This window comes from Tetrao urogallus, assembly GCF_951394365.1.
Source record: "Tetrao urogallus genome assembly, chromosome: 4".
Taxonomy (NCBI): domain Eukaryota; kingdom Metazoa; phylum Chordata; class Aves; order Galliformes; family Phasianidae; genus Tetrao; species Tetrao urogallus.
In genome coordinates, this window is record NC_136817.1 from 5,759,678 (window position 1) to 5,784,518 (window position 24,841).

Consider the following 24,841-nt stretch of genomic DNA (forward strand, 5'->3'; position numbering starts at 1 on the left):
GAAAACTGAAAACTCAAGTTCAGCCTGTGCCTTTTGAAGTGAAAAGTTGAACACATAGGAATTTAGGGTCACTGTGAGTTAAAAAAAAAAATGTACAAAATCTGCAAGTGAACGGCGACTTTTTAATAATGTAATTTTTTCTAAGTACTGAAGTATGTTTTATTAGTGAGATAACTTAAGCAGCCAGAATGAACCATCCTTATTACTAAAAAGGAAAGAAGCAACAGTTAACAGTAAAGAGCTGGTTTTTCAGTTTTCTGTCCTAAACTGTCTCACTCCCCTGTTTTATCTAAACAATGTCCTTTGGCCTGAGATCATCAGCAGAATTATTGTCAGCAAACATTTTCTGGGAAATATGAACGGCTGGAATATCAAAATTAATCTTAGAATGGAAAATATGATGACAGTCCCATTTCTAGTTTTGTTGCTACCAACAAAAGTATACTGTTGTGCCAGAATCACGCATTCGTATGCCATGCATTAAGCAGACAGCTTCTAAGATTTCTGCCTAAATGACCTAAATTGTATATAAACAGTGACACACTCGTATATAATGAAGGATTTATATATCTAATATACAGGAAAGGTATATGTTCATATGCTAAAGCTTTGTTGGCGTCTGGAGTGCTGAGGTAAAATTACGATTTCCAACTGGAACGTGATAATTTTAAAGCAAGTCAGTCTGCTTAATTTTAAGATGAGAGACCGTGCACTTAAGCTTGATTTCCACTTTCATACGGACCTCACTTCCATTGCACTCTCATTACTACAGCTGAAGAGCAGTTAAAATGGGCTGCTACAGTCTCTTTAAGGTTCTGCCCTCTTAGTTTAGAAAGGAGCAATTAATAGGAAAGTCATAATGTTGTTGCAACAACAGTATTGGAGAACCAATGCATGCTGTGGTTTCTTTGCTCCTGAACATGCTGGGGGCTTTTGTTTGCTTGTTTTACTTAATCAACAATTGTGAATGTTTCTCTATATTTTTTAGTCAGTTGTTTTGTCAGTTGCTTTTTTAGTGAATGTCCACTTTCTTTTTTTTTTCAAGGAAGAACTCATTTTCCTTTGAGCTGATTCGTACTGCTATTGGTAATTCCTTAGAGCTGTATTCAGCACCTACTAAGATACACCTCAGAATTTACAGTTAGTTAGAATAAGGCTTACAAAAAAAAAGTGGGACTAACTACATGAGGAAACTGTTTACTATCTCCTTAAGTTAGAAGTATTTCCTGGAAGTCTCCTTTTCTCATCTATAGATACATATATGGTACTAACATTAGAAGCTGGTCCCTTGTCTCCAAGTAACTCATTAAAAATACAGCCTTAAGTAGGCTTGTCTGATCTGCACACATGGCCTACTGCAGAAATTAAGGCTGAAGCTACCAGTGAGTAAATATCTGAGGCATATTATGGGAGCTGGGCTACAGAATGAAGTAGAAAAGTGGAATGAAATAAAACCTTAAGAACATCAACATTTTAATTATTACTTACAGTATTTGGTTGCTCTTGTAAATATGCTAAATGTCTTCAGATCGCCTTACAGCATACCTTTTTTGAGAACTGAAGGTTCTGTTGACTTCTGCTCTGGATACGCTTTTGTAACAATGTCTAGCTCTGAAAAGTAGGACTATTCAATGTATGTAAATACTTTGAACTTTCCCTGCCTTCTGATTCTCCTACACCAATAACTCAGCGGAGTTTTCACCTCTTCCAGGCAAACACTGCACATCTGATCATCTTTTTGTCTATTTTTCCTTCCTACAGGGACCCAATAAAAATACAGCAGCTGCAGAACCAAATTCGTCTGGAGCAAGAAAGTGGCCAGTGGTGTCGTCACCAGCAGCAACCTGAACATCGTCAGCACACTCCCTCATCTCCTTCCTTTCCTCCTCCCCCCTCCTTCCAAGAACTTGAGTCCAGCCAGTCTGTGGTTTCTCCTGTGCCAATGAGTATTCTCAACTCTCATACTTCCCCAAGCATGCAGTCTTCCAGCTCCTTTAACTACGCTCGGCCTAAGCAATTCATTGCTGCTCAGAACATCAGCCCTGCTTCAGGTTACGTGACTCCTTCTTCAGGATCATCTACATCCAGCCTTCCTTCTCCTATGTCTCCGACTGCTTCTCAGAAACAGTTTGGAAGAGTGCCTGTTCCCCCTTTCTCTCAGCAGTTTGCTCCAGAAGGGGAGTATGGATGGTCTCCTTCTTCTCCATCTCCTCCCCCCCCACCTCCACCTGTCTTTAGTCCAACCCCAACGTATCCAGTGTGTGATTCCTTTCCACTTCCACCCCCTCCACCTCCTCCTCTTCCTTCCCTTTCTTCACCTTCCCACAGCCTGTCTCCAACTCCTAGATTTCCTAATTCTGGCCAGTCTCCAGCAGCTTTTCTCAGCTCCATGCTGCCATCCCAGCCACCACCCGTTTCTGTCAACGCGTTAGGCCTCCCGAAAGGAGTGATGCCTCCGTAAGTATTAGCTAATGAGCACTTTGAGTTCTACTGGAGATTGTATGGAAGATTATTGCACTTGTTTCATTTTATAGTTTTTTAGGGTCCTTTGCTTTTAATTGCCAGCTGGAAGAGATATGGTAGTTGTTTTCAAATGCCTCTATGCTGGAGATCCGTTACAGTTTTCTAACCAACACAGAATTCAGATTCTGAAAGGGTGCTGCAGTCAGAACAGCAGAGAGGGAGCATCAGTGGAGCTGATGGATGTATGAAAGCAGCAGCAAAAGGTTCTACATGCCCAGGGTGGTGGATGGAGAAGAAAACCCTTCTCTTGACTCTGTTTTAAGACACGTATTCAGTGATATTTGCAGTCTTATATTCACATGGCATCTGGATGCAGAGAAAAATGAAGGAGAGCGTTGTTCAAAACTCCCTGTAGCTTTGTGATACTTGAAATATAAGTTTCTGAAGTATATACCTGAGAACAAAACAATAATGATGTATTGAATTTTGCCTAGAGGCTTATTTCCAAGGAAGTCTGGAAGTGGGTTTGGGAAGGGATTTCAAAAAGGAGTGCATAAAAACGAAGAGAACCCCTTCTCCTAACAGCTCCAAGTGCTTGTTTTCCCCTTTTGTCTACCCTAAAGGCCAAAATAGTATTTTGGAGCACGTCAGCTCCCATCATAGATCAGTTTGTCTTTCTGCTGGCACTAGATTCTCATTCCATCCTTAGAGAACAAAGAGACGTGCTGAAGAACAAAAATGAGAATAGTTGTATCCAAGGCTTATTTATAACTTTGCCTAGAAGTTTGTCTAAACATATTCATGGTAGCTAGGTGACTTGCTCAGCTACATACTGTTGCAGTGGGAACTTCTGTTGTGTCAGTCTAAGATGCACAAAGGAAGAGAAGGAGTAAAGCAGACGGTTATCAAAGTAATAAATCATATATTTACATTAAAAAAAAAACACCAATATTTATTTATCTTGATTTCTGTCATATGGCTCATTATAGAATGTGGCCATAAAACAGAATTAAGAGAAAAATTAATAGATTGTACAATTTGCACTTTTGCTCATAATAGTTATGATTTTCAGTCTTACCATGTTCCTTGCACTGGCTGTGTTTCACTGTTGATACTGACTGTTGAAAATTGCATGATGGATTTACTGACAGCTTGGCAGTAAGCACAGCCAATAAAAGCCTGAAGTTACCCGTGGTTTGTTAGTATAGCAAATATACATAATTCTGTATGCTTGTTCTGTTGCATTGCTTAGGGCAAACCATTGTGGGCGTGAGTACTGGATTCTTTATGGAGTTCCCTTCAGTGTTCTGTGATGGTGACAGCCACAGCCCAGTCTTCTGCTGTGTTCTGCAGAAGTGGGGAGCAGTATCTTTCACCATTATGCTGCATTCATGCACGTGTTCTTACTTGAAATATTTAGCTGTGTTCCTTTTCCTCATCCCCTTCAGCCTTTGGACACAAACAGAGGCTTAACTCTGCAGGGCTGCTTTCCTCTTTACCATTTTTCTTGCTCCTCCAAGCCTAGCAGCCAGCCTGGGTATGCATGTGACAGTGTGCCTCTCTCTTAGAACAGGGCAGCAGCCTCAAGTTCTGAGCTGGGCAGGACAAGGAGATTGGTTCTGTTTGGCCTGCATTCCCTCTGGAAATGTAATCCAGGTAGAAGGTGGACCATGTGTTAACCATGCTGAGTGTATGTGATTTATGTGTCTGTGTATATATATCTATTACATCTCTGTGTGTGTGTATGTGTGTATATACACTCAAATAGTGAGCATTTGCCATTTTAATTATAAATTCAAACAGGGGGAGGATGCACTGCTTGAGGAAGAAAAAAAATCTGTTGTTACAAGTCTTTTGGTCTCCTCTGGTTTCTGCTACAATTTCAGTTCTTTTGTGTTTTTTATCATTTTTGCTTCGTCTTTTCCCTTGTCTATTACTCTACCTTCACAAATCCTCTTTCCTTGAAAGTATTCATTTTTCTGAGATGCCGTAGTCTTTGAGCCAGTATTCCATATCCTCAGCCTATATTCTTACTCTGTATTCCACACATCTCTAAGATCCGTTGATTGAAATGGATGATATTGACAGCGTGCTGTAACACTGGCTCAAAGGATGCATTGTGGTATTAAAAGTTTTGGTTCAGCGTGGCGCCTAAAACATTCATCAAGCCATTTAGCTTTGTCTCTACTTCTAAATTTGTCCTGTACTTGTGATAATTGTGGGTTGCTGAAGGTAGGCTTGCCATGGTTTGAAATGCCATTGATGTAAAGGAGGTGTGTGTTTGATGAAAGACTTCAGTTGCAGTGTTTGAATCTATCTGCCTTCGATGTTTTTGTGGCTCTTGTCCTGTCTTTTTTTTTTTTTTTTTTTTTTTTTTTGTGGTTGCATGGTCAGTATTTCAATTGCATAAGATATATTTGGAATTTCCAGTAAGCTCTAGCCACTTTGGAGTTACTGTCATTTTGCAGCTGTGACCGTGATGTAGCCATGTTAGCTGAACAGACTTTAGGAACAACCATTTTTTTAGAGATAGGGCCAATTTGATAAATTCTTATCTTGCCAGAACATTGTGTTACTCAGCAAGACAAGAAGTACTGGTAGAGCACCACAGCTAATTAAATACTTCAGGGAATTGTGAACACTCATCAGTTGTCTCTGAGATAAAACTTGGCTGGAGTTAAGTTGTTTGGATACAGCTGGTAAAAATCTTGGCTCCTTCTTTCTACCTGAAGAAAGTTCTTTGGGTGTATAAACGTATTGGACTCTGGTGAGCTTTCAGTTACAAAAGGCTTGCTGGAAACAGGCCTGGTGTGCGACAGAAACCAAGAATTGAGGGTGTTTTGTATGCACTAAAATCTGTGGAAGCTTGAATCTGATCTTCACCATTCACATAAGAATATGAATTTATGAATGATACCTATATTAAATGAGTAGCAGAAGACAAGTTCTGAGCAAGCGCCATACGTTGTTAAGTTTATGTGAGCGTAAGTGAAAGCAAACACAAGAGAAAGATCTACTGACAAGTTAGTGAATAGTAAAATAAAAACCGTGTAAATCATGCTGCAAAAAAAAAGCACCTTGAGGAAATCAAATTTCTTTTTAAACATTAAAATACTGTCAGCTATAACATGTATCTTTCTGAAAAAAACTCCAAAAAAAGGTATTTTCTTGAAGTTGGTACTCCTTAAAGTAGATATTTTCGGTAATATTATCCTAGTTAAAAACTGGAAGAAAAAAGAAAAAGGTGTGAGGCATAGGGTTGAATTTTGGGTGGTGCTGTGTCGAGACAGGTGTTGGACTCAGTGATCCAACTCTGGATATTCTGTGATTCTGAATCTTCACAGGAATTCTGTAGGAATCACGAGAATGGCAGCATCAGAGAACTCTGCGTATGTTTTGTCCTCTCTGAATCTAGATCTGCTGCTCTGTTCCTGAAGCTCTGTGCTGTGATTTGTGTATTGAATTCTTTCTCAAATAGCATAAAGAGGCAAAGTAATCTTTGTGTTTCCTTAATCAGCAGTGATGGTAAGCATTGTGAGGAAAAATAACACCTCTCCATGTTTTTATCTTACAACTTTCAAGAGGCTGTTGGTACAAATACCAACTTCCGTTTTTGACTAAAATGCATTGATATCCTGTGTAGACCGAGATTTGCTTTTCCTATTTATTTCTACAGCTTACAGTTACAACTGTGAAAACAACTGAGATTACTTGCAGGATGGATTATGTGAAAATTGTGACATGCCAGAGGACTACTTAATTCTCAATTAAGAATTCTGCCACAAGGCAGGGAAGAGTCAGAATGTCTTCCTGTTGTTGAGATAACTTCTCTGTGCTGGTTGGTTGTTCTTTCTGCAGTTCACTGTGGGGCTCAGGAAATTGTATCTTAAAGCAAGTGTTTCTGCCATGGAAAAATTCCAGCAATTACTGGGGTTAACTTTTATTCCCAACTTCCAATCATCTAAAGGTATCGCTTGTGCCCATTAGATGATTCTTGTTTAAAGCTTTGTGATTTATTGTGTTGTGCGTTCTTTCCTCATGGCTTGGATCTTGTGTATTGGAGCAATACCTGTGTGATATCAGACCACTTCTTGTTGATTATGCTAAGAAACACCTTATTCTGGTAGTTGTGGTTTTGTATAATATAACAGTGTTAGATTCGTGCAACTAGTAATTGTTAAATGCATATCCATATCAACTGTTTTGAAATTTGATGAATGCATGTTTGTTTCATTTGAACTTTAAATCCAGGCTGTGCCTCAGATCTAATCTATTAGAACTGCTTAGAAGGAGAAATCAGTGTTTTAACTTACACAGTAGCCAAACCAACTGAGCTTTTGACAACTAATGCATCTGGAGAACTTAATTTTCCAGATATTTTTATCTAATTCCTCTTAAAATGACAGATGCTTAAGATTGTTGCAAGATGGCAAGTGAACTTAACTAAGAGAACTAGTACCTGTATCTTTCCACTGAAAAGAGAGAGAGGCTGTTTGTACCTATTCATTTATTTCAATATAACTTGCACAATTGCGGTATAGTTTTCTTCGGCCTGCAGATTTTTTCCTTCTGAGGACTTAGTTTTATAGTTTTCTTATTTCATACAGATATGGGTGCCGCAGAAGTGCCTGTGAATGTAAAAGCAGGCACTGTGTTCGGCAGCAGTGGAGACCTTAACCATAGCATTTCATCACGAGGAGTACAAGTTAATATCTTTGGTATATATTACCTTTTCTCAAACCTGTGTAGGTTTCTCTTCACATACTTCTGGCAGTTTCCTATTTCTTCTCAAGGGTTCAGGACCATAAGAGTAGTGCCAGCCGTCTTTATTTTCAAGTGCAGTCACTGCTTCTGAGATTTCTTCTTGACTGATGGTTCTCAGAATCGCAGAATGGCCAGAATGGTTGGCAGGGACCTCAAGGATGATGAATCTCCAACCCCCTGCAACACGCAGGGCCACCAACCTCCCCATTTCATAGCAGCCCAGGCTGCCCAGGGCCCCATCCAACCTGGCCTTCAACACCTCCAGGGATGGACGGGGCATCCACAGCCTCTCTGGGCAGCTGTTCCAGCACCTCACCACTCTCTCTGTAAAGAACTTCTCCCTGACATCCAACCTAAATCTCCCCTCCCTCAACTTCAAACCATTTCCCCTTGTCCTGCAGTTATCAACCCTTCCAAAGCTTTCTAGCATAACGCTGGTAGCAGTCTGAAAGACAGGTAAGATTACCAGTTACAAAAGAGTTATTGTTTTCTTCAGTTGTTGTCCGAATGTGCGGACACCGCTTGAAGAACAAACAGTACTTATGTTTCAGTGCAGTGTGAAGCAGAGGACTCATTTGCTCAGATAGGAAAGAAGAAATCGAATAGGAGAATGAAAAAATGGTCATTCATGTAATGAGTAGAAATGCATTTTTTAAGATAAGACTTAGAAAAAGTAAATTTTAGGTGGTAGTCATGCACTTTGTAGGTGAGTTGGTCTGTGCTTTCTCATCAGGCTATGTAATAAAGTCCTAAGGAAGGATCAGACTTGCTCACAGGTGTATATTAATCATTTCAATCTTGATCTTATCCAGTGCTGAGGCATGATTGTTTTTTTGCCCCCAACAATTTCATAACTTGTTCTTGGGTGGTAGAAATTGAACTTTGTTACTCTTGATTCACTTTGTACTAATCATCCTCAGCCAGGACTCTGCCTTAGGCGTTCTCTTAATTCAGGTATATCTAATGTCACATTACTGAGTAGAGCTAACTCTTGGTCTCCACAGTGTATATGACAAGATCAGACTAAAATGATTTTTAAATGCAGCTGCTACTTCAAAGTTCATGGCCCGTTACCGTGCTTACAGTAACTTTGTTCCTACATTGCGTAAAAAATGTGTTAAATGGACAGGAATTAGCTGTATTTTTGGAAGACTTCAGTTTAAGAGGAAAAATCAAGTTACTGTTCATTACCTCAGTACCAGAGAATTGATTTAGATTTCTGTGAAACTGAGCCATGTTGGCTGCAAATAGGAATTTGTTCTTGGAAGGATAACAACAGCTAGTCTGTTACTCTTATTTACACTGTAAAAGGTACGTAGGAAAAGAGGGGGAATCACATCCAGCGTGCACTCCATGTAATTAAAACATGAAAATAACTGCTGGTTTGGCCTTTCTAAACAAATATGACGGCAAATATTTAAAACTAAGACGAGCCAAGCCAAAGTTGCAAGAGTCTTTACTGTCAAAAAACTGTGTGTGTGAATTAAGTTTGCCTGAGTTTTAGAAATTTCTTTGTGCCCTTGCTGGCGGAAAGAATTCGTACTTGTGGGCTGTTACCTCTGCTTCTATTCAAGCACTCCATGACTTCAGTGATGCACATTTCAGAGGTGCTTAAAATCAGTGTGAATTTCAGGCTGATTCTCAAAGGCTGATTCTTGGCACATCTGTGGTTGCAGTTGTGTCAGTGTCTTTAAATTTGCCTTTTCCAACTTTAGTAATACTTCCAGCGTACTCTGCATCAGGCAAAGAATTGAACACAGAAATACACAAACGACAGAACTTTTTGTTTGATATTATCCCTAAGAGAAGCTGAGAAGAAAGCATGAGAGTAAGCAAGGAAGACACAGAACTTCTTGCATCCAGATAAAGTCGTGTATGACTGATGAAGAATCTTAGCAAAAGCAATTGAATTAAGTTTGCTGACAGGCTGTCTTGACATTCTAAACAATCTCCAAAGCATAGCCCTGTTCAGCTTGAGAGGTCAGATTCACCAAGGGCCTTCCAATTTTTGCCACTGTTTTGTTGACCTTTATCTCAGGAATGCATGTCTTGAGAGCTAATGTGGAGTGGGTGTGTATGTCTATCTGTATTCTTCAGTAGATATTTGTACGTATGCAGAAGTAAAGAAAGAGATCCTGAAAAGGGAGTGGAAAGAGAACATCTGCAGGAAGAATTATATGAGGCCTGCTCCAAAAGTAATGCCTCCTGCTTTGTTGTGTTGGCCCACAACATTGGAGGCGGATGTTGGTGGTATGGGAGTAGAGGCTGAACCTTCAAAACAACATCCCTTTACATTTTGTTGCCTTGTGACAGATGGCAGCAGAGGGGCAGTGTGACAGAGTGGTGTCTGACATGGATGATATATGTGAAGCAATAGACTTGTCATTGAATTCCTCTGTATGGAAAAAAATTGCACTCATTGACATTCGTTGACACTTGCTGAACATTTCTGGAGACCAAACAGTGGATGTGAGCAGTGAGGCAGTGGGTGGTGCTTTTCAACAGTGGTGACAGAGCCAGTGTGTCACTTCTGCTGCTGCAGATTTTTATGAGCACGATGTACGTGCTGTTACTCGTTGCTAGCAAAAAATGCATAGCTAATGGTGGTGACTGTGTTGAAAAATAGTGTTTTGTAGGTGAGAATGTGCTCTATCATGTAGTGTTATTGTGTGCTCTGTTGTAACTTTCATGGGAATAAATAGGAGGCATTACTTTCAGAGTGACCTATGTATTTTTTTGCATGCCTCTTCTTTTTCTTCTGATTCAAAGTATTTCTGAGAGAGAAAGGGGTTTCTAAAGGTATTTGAAGACATTTTGGCCAGTATTCATTTTTATAGTTATATTTTTAGACTAGCTCCTTGCTTAAGCATTTATTTGTTAATATTTACTTGTAAAGAGAATAGAACCTATTTTCAGGCAGATTGCCTTGTCTCGGATGATATATCCAGCCCCACTGTGCAAAGTTCAGGATGTTCTGGCACACAAGGAGAGATCTGGAAGGCTGTTAAGGAGTATGCCACTTGTGTTAAATGCTACCAGGGATCCCTAGGCCATTGCTTGCCTTATTCTTTAGAAAAAATTCCTTAGCTTCCCTGCATAACTTGTTCCATTGTTTAACTGCCGTTGTTGGAGAGTAAAGAGAAGGAAAGAGGAGAGTTGTACATTGTGTTTGTCAAAGCTAAGTCTGCCTTCCTTCAAATTAAGTTCTGTACTTGGCATCAGCAGCCATGGGGAATTATTGAATGCCAACAATTTTCTGATGTTTTATGTTTTCTTATCTCCATTCTCTTCATTTCCTGAATAAAAAAGGAAAAGTTTCCAACCTTGTCACAGGAGCAGTGTTTTAAAAGCATCTTTCTTGAAGTTCTCTGTGTTATAACTGGAATTGGTGTCCAACAAAAAAGAATAAAAGGAATTAATGAATTTTCTTTTCTTGTGCTGTAGTGTCCCAGATTATATTTGTCTTCCTTCTGAACTAACTGCATTCAGGTTTTAGTAACACAGATTCTTCTGTGAAAAGAATAATACGTCAGTGTTAATTTTATTTGCATTGTTGTCAGGCTTTGAACATTTTTCCTGAATTTCGTCATCATTAGATCGCTTCTAGACTAATTACATAGATGACAGCTGTGTAAACGTCTTGCATCCTCTTCAAGTTCAGTGTCATCAGCCAATTTGAGAAGTGTGCATTTTTTCCAGTTGTGAAGGTTGAAATAGTAAGTACAGTACAGACCTTAGGAAGACCTCATTGGTTTCTGTTCTTCCAATTTTATGGGGTAAAACAAGTAGTTACCACTTTTGTGTTCTCAGACAGTTATGCTGAAAGCAATTATGTAGTAGAAATTGTATATAGAAATTTTAACCAGGCTGTGTTTGCCTCATTTGCTAGGGAACTGCTGAATCTCCTGAGGACTGACTCAGAAGACATAAACTGAAGTGTATCAAAACTAACTCTTTTGCTTGTCTCCGAAGAGTGAACTTGGATTGATGCAGTTTTCACTGCCTTATTGTACTGCACTGCTTTGAAGTTGACAGTAATATTGTTTTCTTGTGATTAGTGTGGACATTGAACTTACTGACAGTGGTCATAGTGGCATGCGTTCCCCTTTTAAAAATAGATGTGCTTGCTGAGGGACTTGTTGTTTTCAGAGATAACTGACAGTGCCTCAGAATTCTTTCACTCCTTCCTTGAAATCCACTCCTGAGCACTCAGCCCACAGGGCTCTGACTTCCCTGGGTAAATTGAAAATTTTACCTTTATTGTTTACCAAGTGCAGGCAGAAGCAGGTTTGGTGTTTTGTTTTTTTTCTGCTGAGATTCTTAATGCTTTTATCATATGAGCATGAAATTTCTAAGAAAGAATTCGGAAGGAATTGTTGACTTAGAATATTGCTGACTGAGAAGATCTCCAGCTAATGGCTTAATACTTCTAAGATGAGGGTTGTGCTCTGCATTCTGCAGCGCTAGGCACATGTCTGCTCTTGCTCTGTGCTTTAATGTGAAAAATGAAGTTCTTTTTTACAAGAACACTGTTTTCCCATTTTAAATTTACTTCCAGAAGCAGAGTATGAGATGTTTTAGGAATGTAGACATAGTGTTTCCTCTTAGTGTCTTCTCAATCTATACATTTAATTTTGCTTTTGCTTTTGACAGCGTTTATGTATTGCTCAATTTTAACTATTGGTGAAAGTTACCATTGAAAATGCTTTCTCAGGAGTAAGTTTTATCTGACTGTGAATGATAAAGAAACACAGTGCTGAACAGTTGCCAAGAAATGTTGTTATCTCCTCATGATTCTAGTTTAATATCTTTGTGCTGGTAATTATATTATCCTGTTGTATATTGGGAAGAAGTTTGCCCCTGTCATGCTGGTATAAATTTTCTATCTCTGTCATCTCATGTGAGTTTGGCAGTTTAGCTGACTTGGTTCTATGTTTCACGTAACTCATTCTTTTATAATGGGCCGAGCCCTAATTAATCACTTAAAAAAAAAAAACCCTAAAACCGAAAAACAAGCAAAAAGCCCACTAATATAGAAGCTCATCTCCAGTAGAAGAAAACATTGTCGAGTATTTCCAGCAGTAGAACTGTCATAACATTATTGAAAAGCATTTAATACTAGTGCAGACTGGAAAAAAATATTTCCTGTGCCATTCCATAATATCCTGACATGCCACTGGAACTTGTGCACTGGCGTGAGGAGTAATTTTGCCCAGTGAATACGAACTGCTACACGGATGCCATTCTGTTGCAGACCGTGCTGCTGAGAACTGCTTTAAGGACATGATGGTGGTCCTTGTGAATGTAACCTAGACTTTGGAATGGCTGTTCTTTCAGTAATAGCGTGTTGCCTTCTGGGTGTGTGTTCAGAGATATGAAGAATAAACATGAAGTTATGCATTGTGCATTGAAAGTCTGAACCAAGAAATTAGTTAATAAATAGTATAAGAAATTAATGATTAACTACCCTGTGGTACTTCTTTCTGATCTTTTTCTACATGGTACTTAGTGGGATCCTAGATTATCTTCCGTCTGTACTTAATTGGTCACACTTTCATGTTTTCTCTTGCTTTGCTCTCTTGCCATTGTTCATCAGTTTTCTCTATAAGTATGTGATGTTTACAGCCATGACTATAGCACCCTGAGCCCTATTCTAACCAATGCTTTACTTTCAAATAAAGCATAATTTCAGCTCTGTACTTAAACTAATCGTTGAATCAGTGATGTGAGTTAGAAGGAACAGCAAAGTAAATAAAGATGCTCAACTTCTAATTTCAAAGATGCAATGACATATTCCTCACTAGAGGCAAGATTTTATCCAGTAATTCATGACTACCGATGGTTTCTGGAAAGTTCATGAATTTGTCTGTACTGTTTTGCAGGGGGTTTCCCAAGAAAACAGGCAGAACTGCTAGAATAGCCTCAGATGAAGAGATTCAAGGGTCAAAGGATGCTGTGATTCAGGATCTGGAAAGAAAACTTCGCTTCAAAGAAGACCTTTTGAACAACGGGCAACCGGTATAAAAAATACAGAAATAAGAAAAAAAAATATACAGAAAACACTGTGGGGAAGGGGAATGGATGCCAAGGGTAGCATCGTAGATTAACTGTATATAAAGTTAATTTGTATAGGCTGTTTTTGCATTTTATATTTTGGATTATCATTCATTCCCTCTGTTGTTGAGCAATTTTATTTGGACTTAACAAAGCAGTGGAGATCTCAGGGGTGATGAAATACCATATGAAGCCTTCACAATCTGTACATCAGGGCATTTTTCAGCCTCTGAGACAATTTGCTTTTAACTGTTCATCTCTACTGGGCATCTGGCCAAACAGTGTATGCATACTGCTTGACCAGTCCAGCTTCCACTCTACCTATTGCCTAGCTGTTGGACATCAGAGGGGAAAACTTGGTTGGAAAGTGAGCATCACGGGGGACAAAGTAGTTCATTGTGAGAAACAAACCTATTAGGAACAAGCCATCCTTAGATACTGCAATTGTGGGACTATATTTCACCAGTAGGGTATAAACTGTTCTACAGTGCTAATTCGCAGACTCCATCAGGCATTAACAATCTGCTGGAGGGACAAGAAATGAAATAAAATGAGCAAGCAAATCAAACCATTGAGATGCACAGGTGTAAAGTTCTCCATTATTTTTTCTGCATTTTAATATATACATAAAAGATAAAATACTAAAATCTTCCTGCTCAGAGTTGATAAGAAGCAACTCTCTCAAGTCTTAATAATCAAGACATTGATTTAAATTTCTTTGAAGCAGGAATCACTTTTAAGAAGAAGGTAATGTGAAAAATGCAGACTGTCATCCCTGTTTTGCCAATGTTTTCAAAGGCATAGGCATGGGAATGACTTGGATATCTGTGCTTCACTGAAAGGTAGTATGCTTAGGTTTCTTATGACCATACTTAGAGTTTTGTTACAGTGTCTGACATCTGGACTACAGTGTTTAAGTTCAAGGTAACTTCTTGAGTCCAACTGTCTACTCCACAGCATCCAGATTCTGGTTCTCAATGATCTGGTCAATGATGTGATGGGAGTAACTAGTGCTTGTATACTTATCTTAATCCATTAACTACAGAGAGTTTGGTAGTTTTCTTTAGTAGTTAAGTAGAGTCCCTCTCACAGTGTAGAGGTTTTCAAAGGAGATGGGTTGGTGTATGGGAACTGTTGAGTCACAGCCTGAACCACTGATTGATCACCTGAGGCAAGGACTGGGTCAGCCCTGAGAGCACAGGTGAAGGCAATTCAGCTGTGTGACCAGAAAGGATGGAGCCTGGCTGCACCACTCCTAGACTCCATTTAAGGGCTGACTTCCACTGGGGAAGGCTCTTTTTCTGGAGATTCCTCCTTTTGGAGTTTTCTACTGCAAGCCTAGGATATGGGTTAGCATTTTGTTTTTGTCTCCATCCACCACAATAGTCTTTCTACCTATCAACTTGTAAAATACTATCCTAACCACGCTACTCTTCTAACTGTACATTTAATTGTGCTGGCCATAATTACCAGCTGGCCGTAATTACCAGCTGGCCCTAACTATCAGGCCTATTTTGGAAAGAAAGATGCTTGTCCTGTACAAATGTATTGAATATCCTGAGAAAGCCCACATGGCCCAAGGAGGGAAAAAAATATGGGGTGATAAGATTATGTGAGAGCTCAGACCAATATATTCTGTTTTCTTTCTTGCCTTCAAGCTTTTGCCTTGCAGATTCCTGTCTAGGGTGATCCTGTTTGTGTCATCGTGGCTGTGAGCACTTGGAGTGGTCACAGAAGAAATTAGAGTGAAGGAAAGTTCATTAGTTGTGTAGATGCTTGTAAGATAGCCAAGATTAGTACCTAGTTTTCATGAGTTCCTATTTTAGCAATGCCACATTTAAAAAAAAAAAAAACAAAAACAAAAGCAAAGAACTTCAGTAAGGCTTTTTGAGAAATGAAAGCACTGACTGGACCTAATGCTTTTTCCATTCTTTCATTTTTTCTTTGTATTCAACCACATAGTTGTTTGCCTTGCATTCACTGGCATATTTTTGCAGTGTTTGTAAGGGTGTATCTTGAACGCATGAAGTGTGTTATTGAACACAGAAGGAAGAATAGTAATGGAAAAGTTCAATTCTACACTTAAGGTTCTCCTTTAATTTGCTTTACCTTCTGAGTGTAAACTGCCACTCCATCTTCTCTAAGTTGTTTCCGTAATTTGTGATATACTAAGAATAAATAGAAATTAAAAATCTAAAAGAAATTACTTTCTTATAAAACTGCTATTTTATTTCTGACAAAGCAGTCAAATAGAGTAAGTGGGATCTTCTTGGCATTTCTGACAGAGTTTTCTGCTGTGTGCTTCTGTGTAGCAGAACAGCCAGGAGTAAGATCTGGGATGATTTGACACAGGCTTTTCTGATGGCCATGCTGATTTAAGTAGTTCGTTTTGCTCATTCCTGCCCAAGTTTCTGGCAGGAGAATGGAAACAAATGGCAGAGTCAGGACAGAGGTTGCTGAAGCCAGAAAAGCTGCTTGTAATGCAAAAAAAACCCCCAAAAAACTGAAAACAAAAAACCATTGCAATCTGTGGTAGAAAAACTGCTGTTAAAAGCATATTGCTGCTCTCTTTTACATCACTTAAAGCATTGTTTACTGTCTATCTGCCATGTAGTTCTTAATGAGAAGTAAGAACCTTTATTTCTTCTTTTCCCCTTAGTTGCATTGCTCTTTGTTTTATTTTGTTTTGGTTTTGTCCAGAGATTAACATATGAAGAAAAAATGGCTCGTCGATTGCTGGGAGCAGACAGTGCTGCAACTGTCTTCAATATACAGGAACCAGAAGAGGAGCCTGCAATACAGGTGCTTCGTAACTCTACAAATACATAGGAAAATTAAAAAAATAATAATTCTTTAATAGGCAGCAGTTCACTTTTTAAAAGTCCTACACAAGACAGTAAGTGCACTCAAGATAGGAGAGATTTGATTACAGTAGGCATACGCTATGTATCAGCAAAGTAAACTGGAGAACCACATGCCTGCTGCTCAGTTTTTCCATGCTCAATAAGGTTGAGAGTTCTCAAATGTCTTCTGTCAGCTTTAAACTCTCCCATTTATCCTATTCTGTCCTGCCCTTTAAGTCTGTCCAGGCAAAAATACATCTACTATCTTGAAACTGTCTTGTCTTTATGTGTGTAATCTGCACTTTTTGGATGGTGATCAAAAATGCAACGGAAAGTCTGCTTGGAAGGCCAGGTACACACTCCCATTGTTCAGATGCCAGAGCTGCAATTCGGAAATGTGTAGCATTTGTTTGCTTATGTTACCACATCAAGTACCTTCTCCTCCTGTGCGCTCGCATTTCCATGAGCACCTCTCTGTCTTCTTTCTGCTTCTTGATCTTTTTTTCTACCCTTGCAGGAAGTTTGTTCTACTGCTGCTTCTGTAGTGAGTCCTATGGATATTCAAAAGGTTAACGTTTTCACCTTTTTCTTGTTTTGTTGTTGCTGATTTTTTTTTTTTTTTTTTTTAAATTATTGGGGTTTTTTTTAATTTTCTGTTGTCTGTCTACTTTCCCTTTTACTGTTCTTGGTTCATAACAACAGATCACCAACATTAATAACTGGGGAGATTTGGAATGCCTTCCATTTGTGATCTCTAAACCTAATTGATTGCAGGCAGCTTAACTGCAGTAGTGGCATGCTCCAGTATCTTTCTGCTCTAATGTTAACCTATACTGATACTAACAGCCTTGCATCTAAATCAACTGCTCTGTATGTATATTTCATGATCTGATTTTATTCCTTTCTTTCACTGGAAGTCTACCATTAAAAAAAAAAAGCAGTTTATGAAGGTATTTCTCCTATTTACTGTGAGCTATGATGAGTTCTGTAACCAGCCAACAGAAAGGCTACATGTCATTCCCAGACTAGAATCAATGACAAAAAATGGGCATGTGTAAGGAAACTTTACATGAGATGCATTTTCTGTCTTAAAAAAGTAAAGATCAGAGACAGCGGTCAAAGGTCTTCTAAAAGAGAGCTTAATTTATGCAGAGGGAAAGTCATTGGCTAGCAAATAGGGTTTTTTTTCTGCCTTGAGCTTTCTTGTGCTCTGGCATTACCTTTGCTATCATTAGGTTTCAAAACTGGGCTGTTTTACTGAGTGAACAGTTCAAGAAAGTAAATAATTCTGTGTCACAGTAATGTTTCCCAGTATCTGGGAAATTTAAACAAGCAGTATTGTTTCACACTAGGTGAAACTTTCTGCTCTTTGCAAATCTTGAATATTCTGATGAGTAACGTTCTTTCTACAGAAGAAGTGATACTTTTGGCCAGCCAGAGGAGGAACCATGGTAACAGGAGTGAAGAATGGCAGTGGTGCCATTTTCTCATTTTTACAGGCAACTGTAAACAAAATCATTTCAGCCTTCTGGTGCAGCCTCTGGTACGGTTCTGTGCAAACAGCAGATGTGAACCATATGGTCTTCTGGCCATCTGGAAGCAAAACCCACCCTAAATCTGCCTGTATCCTGAAGGAAATATTACTGTGCTTCTTTTTGTCTTTATGAACTGCTTTGGAATACTTTTATAACATTTTTTTTTTTAATTGAAAGCAACCAATGGCTTTCTTTCCCTTAATAAATTAGATCTTAAGATAACACAGAATACAATTTTTGCCTCGTACCAGATGTTTTCATTGTTTCATAGGGAAGTTGTTGGAAACACGGATGATAGTCTTCTTCTGCAACTAGATACGATTTCCCTTTATATGGAGGATCTCAATTTATTGTCAGAGATCAGTAGAATAACAACAACAGTCTCAGAAACATCTTGCACGCATCATGATGCAACCCATCTTAATATGTTGAATCTTGACGTTAATATGAACCTTTGTTATTTGACAGGAATATAAAGTCTCCAGCTTTGAGCAAAGATTGATCAGTGAAATTGAATACAGGCTGGAGAGATCTCCTGTGGAGGAATCCGATGATGAGGTGCAGCATGGAGATGAACCTATTGATAACAGTGCGTCACCGTATTTTGAGATAAAGCTGAAGCATTACAAAATCTTTGAGGGAATGCCGGTCACCTTTACCTGCAAAGTGACAGGAAATCCAAAACCAAAGGTAAGAGAAGAGAGTGAGCAGTTCTAGAAATGCTCTGCAGAGCTCTTTGTTAGTACCCTATCTTTAGACCTAGACCATGTGGGTTGTGCCTTGCAGGAATAGTAGACATTCTCTTTAGATTCCTAGCTGATGATCTGGCAGTTGCTGTTGTTATCATGGAATGTGTTTAGATTTATCCAAAAGAAATCTACTATCAAGCTTTAGTTCTTTAATCTCTCTTTCTTGAGACTTCATCATCAATATTTTGTCACTTTCAGTTTCCCTCAGGGTACATCTGCATCACAAAATGTAGTGTGATTCTAGAAGTCTGCATTTGAGCTGGCGCTGTGGTTCCAAAAGCAATCACAACAGGTTAACAAGGGTTAATTGACTTCAGTACAGCAACATGCTTATACAGAGGTATATTGCTTCTGGTTCAGGAGCCAATGTGGATCTGCACTCTTCAGCACTGCAGTTTGTATCTACGCACTTTAACAAGACTAGACTTTGCTGAAAGTTAGAGAAAGGCAGACTGAAATTCCGTACGCTCCCACATATCTCAGTAACAAGATGAGACATGACCATGAGGTTCATAATGATGAGCTTCTGAAGGAGGGTTGGGCTTGGGAAGTGTTTCCTTTTTGCAAATGTAAAAGCACCAGCTGTATGATGTCAGTAGTCTGGAATAATGCCTTTCTTTGGTAGGTAACATTGAACCATTGCATAAATTACCCGGCAATTAAATGACTTGTTACGTACGGATTAGGCAAACAGCAGCAGCATCTCAGGCTGCCTTGTCGAAGCCTGTGTGTTCCTCTGAGGTCCTTGCCATTCTTACAGTGACCTCTTGTGGCTAGGGGGCTCTTATTTATCTCCTGGATATCTAAGAGGTGCGTGAAAATGAGAAATGTACAGGTATTGAGAATCTTGAACTGATTTTACATGCTCAATGCTATAAATACATGGTACTGCACAAACTGTAAACAGGAGAAATCATCTTTGTCAGATAGTGGAGAAAGCACAACAGCTACAGCAACATCTAGTCTAGCAAGTAGTACAAGCCACGAGAAGCAAATCTGTAGAACGAGATTTCCATCTCTGCATGTATTTCAGGAGGTTTTACTTCAGACTGGCTCTAATCTCATTCTATGGACTGGAGCAGATGCAGCATATTAGATGTGTTCTTGCAGCTCATTTTCTGGCTTAGTTTCATCTGAAAGAGGTCCAACTCTGTACTCCAAGACCACTTCACAGCACAAACCACTGCAGTATAGTAGGGGTGATCAGTGTACTCATATCAAAAAAGCACTTCTGCTTCAAACTGGAGTAGTGTAAACACTGACAAGTCTGACTGAAGCCAGCCCTTTGATGTCCAGCATTATTTTTGACATGACCGTACAGAGGAGCCCAAGGTGCTGAATAAGGCTGGAAGACAAATTGTTTCGTTGCTGTTAGAGGTGAGGTGTGCTCTTTGTGCCTGGAGCTGACTAAGTTGCGGAATGACCTCCTATGAGTCAGCCTTAGTCAACTGTTGCCATTCCCTTTTCACACTTTTCAATTAGGGTGCAGTCTCACAGTTATCTCAATCTAATTTAAGACAGATGAAAGAGGATGCCTCTTCCTCCTTCCCTCACTCTCCTTGTTTTGGAATTAGCAACTGCACAGTCGGGAAACCACGTTGTTTGTATTTAAAATGCTGCCATGTGAAGGACTATTCTGATGCGAATGCAGTCTGAATCAGATGCAGCAGTCTCTTTTTTTCGTGTTGCCAAAGCATGCACATTAAGTCATTTGCTCTTGCACCTGGGACTGTGACCCTTTTTTCCATTCACTTGCAAATGCTTTGTGCAATTTGTGAAGTTGCTTGGGAGGAAACCAACTTGAGGCCTGTTGCATAGCTACTTGTGAGTTGGACTAAGCAAATGTCAAAGGCTCTTCTCCTGACTGAGTGTGCCAACATAACAGTTTTGACTTACTCAGTGGTTGAGGGCTGTCCTGCTGTAGTTTGTTGAAGCTGGAAGTGTTGCCCCTGAACAAATTCTTTACTTTGGCAAATGAAAAGCTGGAAATAATTTACTAACTTAAAGCTCCTCCCTTCTAAGTATTCTGTCACCTCTGCCAAGGAACAGCTTTGGGAAGGACTGTAGTGTTTCTGAAATCTGGCATTCATTATGAGGGATTTTTCTAAAGAAGGGTTATTGGCTTGATTATTTTTTCCCCTGAACATGCTGTGTAAATTGAATACTGATGTGCAAATTCTGTCTTCATAAATACGACTTTTTAAATCTGAGGTTCCTTTTGTTATAACCATCTGCCTAATGTAAAACTATTTTATCATTAAAATGAGAGCTTGTGGTAATGCAAGAGGGATTGTGGAGTACTTCTTTTTGAGGGATAGTTCTCTTTGGAATTAGGAAAATGCCATACAAAAGGTTAATTGAGACTTGAATGTCGCATAAAGCTTGTACTGCTCTCTCTACATGAGGCTGAATGTAATTCATAGTGATTAAAAATGACTGTTGCTTAAGATCAGAAACCCTTCAGTACTGTGTATTCCGCTGTATTTCCAGTCATTACACATCAGTGTCTGAAAATCTGATACAAATAAAAGCAATCCAGATGCAGAGCTCAGGGCTTACGTAGTTTAATGGTACATTTATTAAAAGGGATCCTAGAAAGAAAATGCTTTACTTCAAGGACCGTTGTCTCCAATAGTGGTGGTGTTTTACCTATAAATTCCAGGCCAGATGAAGACAATGTCAAGCACCTACTACACCTAAGTAGAAACAGTTGATGCCAATGCTTTTAGATCCTAGTGGAAATGAGTATGGGACAACATATGCATGATGTTTGGATAGCTGGTTCAGTTAATATTTGCATGTATTTCCATGTAATAACTCCTGGCACGTCTGCTGATATTTCTGATAAGTGCATTGTTATTGAATAATTACTGCTTACTGCAGTAGATTTCCAGGCAGCATTATGACACATACAAAGCAGGCAAGTTAGAACTCATTTTTTGCAGCTCCACTGTTACCAACATCCATTATGATTTGTGTATAAGTGATCAAATATCTTTTGCATCTCCAGTAAGTGCTCTGTCAGCAGATGAGAAGACATTACCAAATCTTTTGTTAGCACCATAGAGTCTTTGCAAGCCTGCTGACAGACAAAATGGAAAAACAAGTATAACCAGCTATTGAGGAAATGAAATCATTTCTAGTGCACATAATGCTTGTTAATATATAAAACATCCACGGTAATTAATTTTTCAAGGAAATTTCCATTCATTCTCTCCCAAACGTTCTCCATTGTGTTTTAGTGAAATGCACTTGAGTTAATTTTATCCCCACGTGAATGTATGAGAGCTCTGAAATGTTGCCAAGTGGCAGCAACCATGCTTGTGTCTGCTGCCCCCAGGGATGCCTGCAGCCAAGGCCGCAGGGAGGCAGCACTGTTTGCAGGGAGCAGAGGTCTGTCGGTGCCTGCAGGTGCTCGGAGTGAGGCTGTAGCACAAAGCCACCCCCTGCAGCAGCTAAACCTCAGCCCCTCTCTCTTCATGCCTTGTGATGTGGGAGAGCAGTTTTACTGGGGAACTTGATATCAGCTAACGCTGCTTTAAAGAGAAGTGAGGCCTGCTTGTGAGGGCAGGGGGGTTTCTAAAGTACACCCAGCACTACGTGGTGAGTGGGTGTCCTCACAAGTGGCTCTAGGAGTACAGAACAGTGCTGGCTTTAGGGAGAACGTGCTTCAGGAATGACAGTAAGTGCTGTCCTGTGCAGGTGCTGCTCTGGGGAGCTGGCTGCACCTTGTGACATTCCTACGTGTTGCTCTGGGAGTTTTCATGCTTTCCTGCATCTCTTTTATTTTGTAACACACCGAATTCAGGTTGGGGTTTTCCTTGTTTTTAAAATATGTTGCAAAAAAAAAAAAAAAAAAAAAAAGTCAAAATTGAATCTTATTATCATTATTGCCTTAATCTGAGGCATTAAAATCACATATGTGGGTTTTGTATGTGTGTGTAATTTATGGATTACTGTTAAGATGTTATTCCACATAGATCATTTTTTGGCTCATCAAGATCAGACCTTGGGTCAGCCAGAGAAAAAAATGATGTATCGAAAGCAATGGAAAAGACCTCTGCTTGAGGGGTGATTTAACTTTGCTGTACAGCTTGTAACTCTGCTGTTGCTGGCACACAGTTGTTAAGGGCTGTCAATATACCGAGTGATTTGAAGTATTTCCTGTTGCTTTGTAAAGCTGCCTTTTCCTGTGGACGTCTGCCACGCGGGTGATGCTGTGGGGCTTGGTCCTGCCGCTCGGGGACGGGTGTTGCTGTTTGATCACTGTCCCGTATTTGTTTCAGCAGATAGCATCTAGGGATGTTAACCTAGCAGCACAGGGCAGCTTGCTGCTGGCTGCCTCGTGTGGGTGCAAAGGATGTGGCAGCGCTGTGTTACAGCAGTGAGATCATTACTGAACTAATTGTTCTGATAACTACCTTGGTTTAAGTTTTCCTTTTCTGAAAGGAAAGCAGTAGCTTTAAGTTCCTCCAGCTTCATCAGATGTAAGTGAAACAAAAATGTAAAGTTATTAATCTTATCTGCTCTCGAACTTTCCTTTGCAATGACATTTATTTTCAGGTCTGCTGCTGCTGCTCAGTCTGGGATCAGCACAACCCTTAGGCACATCTAAACTTGTGAGACGGGTGCTCACACTCCTCAGCACACACTCAGCCTTTCACCCTGAGCCACCGCTATCCTGGAACTTGGATTTTATAGGAGGTGGTTCTGGAGCGTGGTTCTGCACCTCTGCAGGCTGGACCCATTCCTTTATTGCCAACCAGAGAAGTTTTCAGCAGCTAAGATTTGGTAGCGCTGCAAATTGAGAAATGATGTTGGTGAGCACCTACCTCTTACCAGCCGTGCTTTGTTTTTCCCTGCAGATTTATTGGTTTAAAGATGGGAAGCAAATTTCTAAGAGAAGTGATCACTACCGAATTCAAAGAGAACCTGATGGAACTTGCTCACTGCATGCTGCAGCCTCCACCCTGGATGATGATGGGAATTACACCATTATGGCTGCTAACCCACAGGTAAATGAAGGTTTGGCTCCAGAGCAAACATGCTTCTCAACATGAATCTTCAGAACCTTACGTATGCGTGATTTAATTAAATGATGAAGTCACCACCAAGTATGTAAGTTAGATTTCTGTTTTCATCTTGCATCAGTAGGGTGGGACCTTTCTATCTCCCAGAGATTAGCAACTCAACAGCCTTTTTTTTTTTTTCCTAAGGTTTGAGGTTTCAGAGGGAACGGGTGTTGTTGTTTGATGACTGTTCCACCATTTGTTTCAGCAGATAGCATCTAGGTACCTTAACCAAATATGGACACCATATGTATTATACAAGGGGGGAAAAAGTCAAGTTTACCAGCAGTAACTCCATCTGGCTGCTGAGCTTTCAGTTTTCTTCTCATGACACCTCTTATTGACTGAGGCCAACTCTTTGAAGTGAATTGGAGCGCACTGCACCTCTGCACGGTTACCTCAGGCAGGGATTGCAGCTCTGCAGCAAACGATTCCTGTGCTTACTGGGGAGGAGTGCGGAGTCTTTTGTGTTGGTACCAGAGTCTTAAACGCTGTGTTCTGAAACGCAGAGTGTTACTGCATCTGTAATATTCTCTGTTCTTCACAGACCCCAAACTGGAGCTGAAGTATACAACGTTGTTAACTGAAGTTACCGTTGAAGCATCCTATTGAACTAACTTTCTCAATCCACTTTTTCCCAGAGCAAAGCAAATCAAGGAAAATTATTTGCATGTGAGAAACCAAGGCAGTAACATAACTGAGGGATATAACGAATTACTTTCTTCTGTAGCACCAAATAGCTTGCCAAGACCACGACTGCAAGTAGAATTACACTGTGAAATAACCTCCATCACTGAGACAGAGCTTAATCTAAGAATATTGTGCTGTGTTATGATGTTGCTAGGTTACATGACACTTTTGCCTTGCTCTTTTTACTGTCAGTCCTGCCCTTTCTGCAGTGTGTTTCTCTATACAGAGACAAGAAAGAGCAGTGTTTAGATCCCTGATTCTACCGACTGCAGGGCTTAAATCTAGAGAGTCTGAACATTTTTTTCTACATATGCTAATAACAGAAATAAAGAACTAGCAGATGGCCAGGGGAATTCTTCAAGCTGGGAACTTCTGTGTATAAAAAAGAAGCATTGTATTTTAACGCTCGGTGCCATTTAAGTTGTGCAAATTCATCACAAGTTTAAAAATGACTTAAAAAAAAAACACCCACAAAACAACTGTGCTGAAGGTAGGATACAAATCCTACCTGTATTCCTATCAATGTTGTGTCAGTGCATGCGTAGGGTTTCTCTGTGTAGTTTTACTGTGGGATCCAAAATCTTAAAGAAGCTGGTGAATAAGGTACCCTTCTATCTGGACACTGACACCTGTCCCTCTGTAACTCACGTATGCATGTTTAGGCCTTCGTTTTT

At 39.7% G+C, this 24,841-nt stretch overlaps 1 protein-coding gene across 1 annotated transcript in view; it reads left to right on the plus strand.

Moving 5' to 3' along the window:
* PALLD (palladin, cytoskeletal associated protein) overlaps positions 1-24,841 on the plus strand; it is a gene marked incomplete at both ends in the record, with an annotated part of 171,523 nt that overhangs the window by 137,774 nt on the left and 8,908 nt on the right. Inside the window, 6 exons of the mRNA XM_079534956.1 lie at positions 1,762-2,457; positions 13,110-13,245; positions 15,982-16,083; positions 16,642-16,692; positions 18,128-18,349; positions 23,274-23,423. Coding sequence (XP_079391082.1) covers positions 1,762-2,457; positions 13,110-13,245; positions 15,982-16,083; positions 16,642-16,692; positions 18,128-18,349; positions 23,274-23,423 — 1,357 coding nt within the window. The remainder of the gene's footprint in view (positions 1-1,761; positions 2,458-13,109; positions 13,246-15,981; positions 16,084-16,641; positions 16,693-18,127; positions 18,350-23,273; positions 23,424-24,841) is intronic.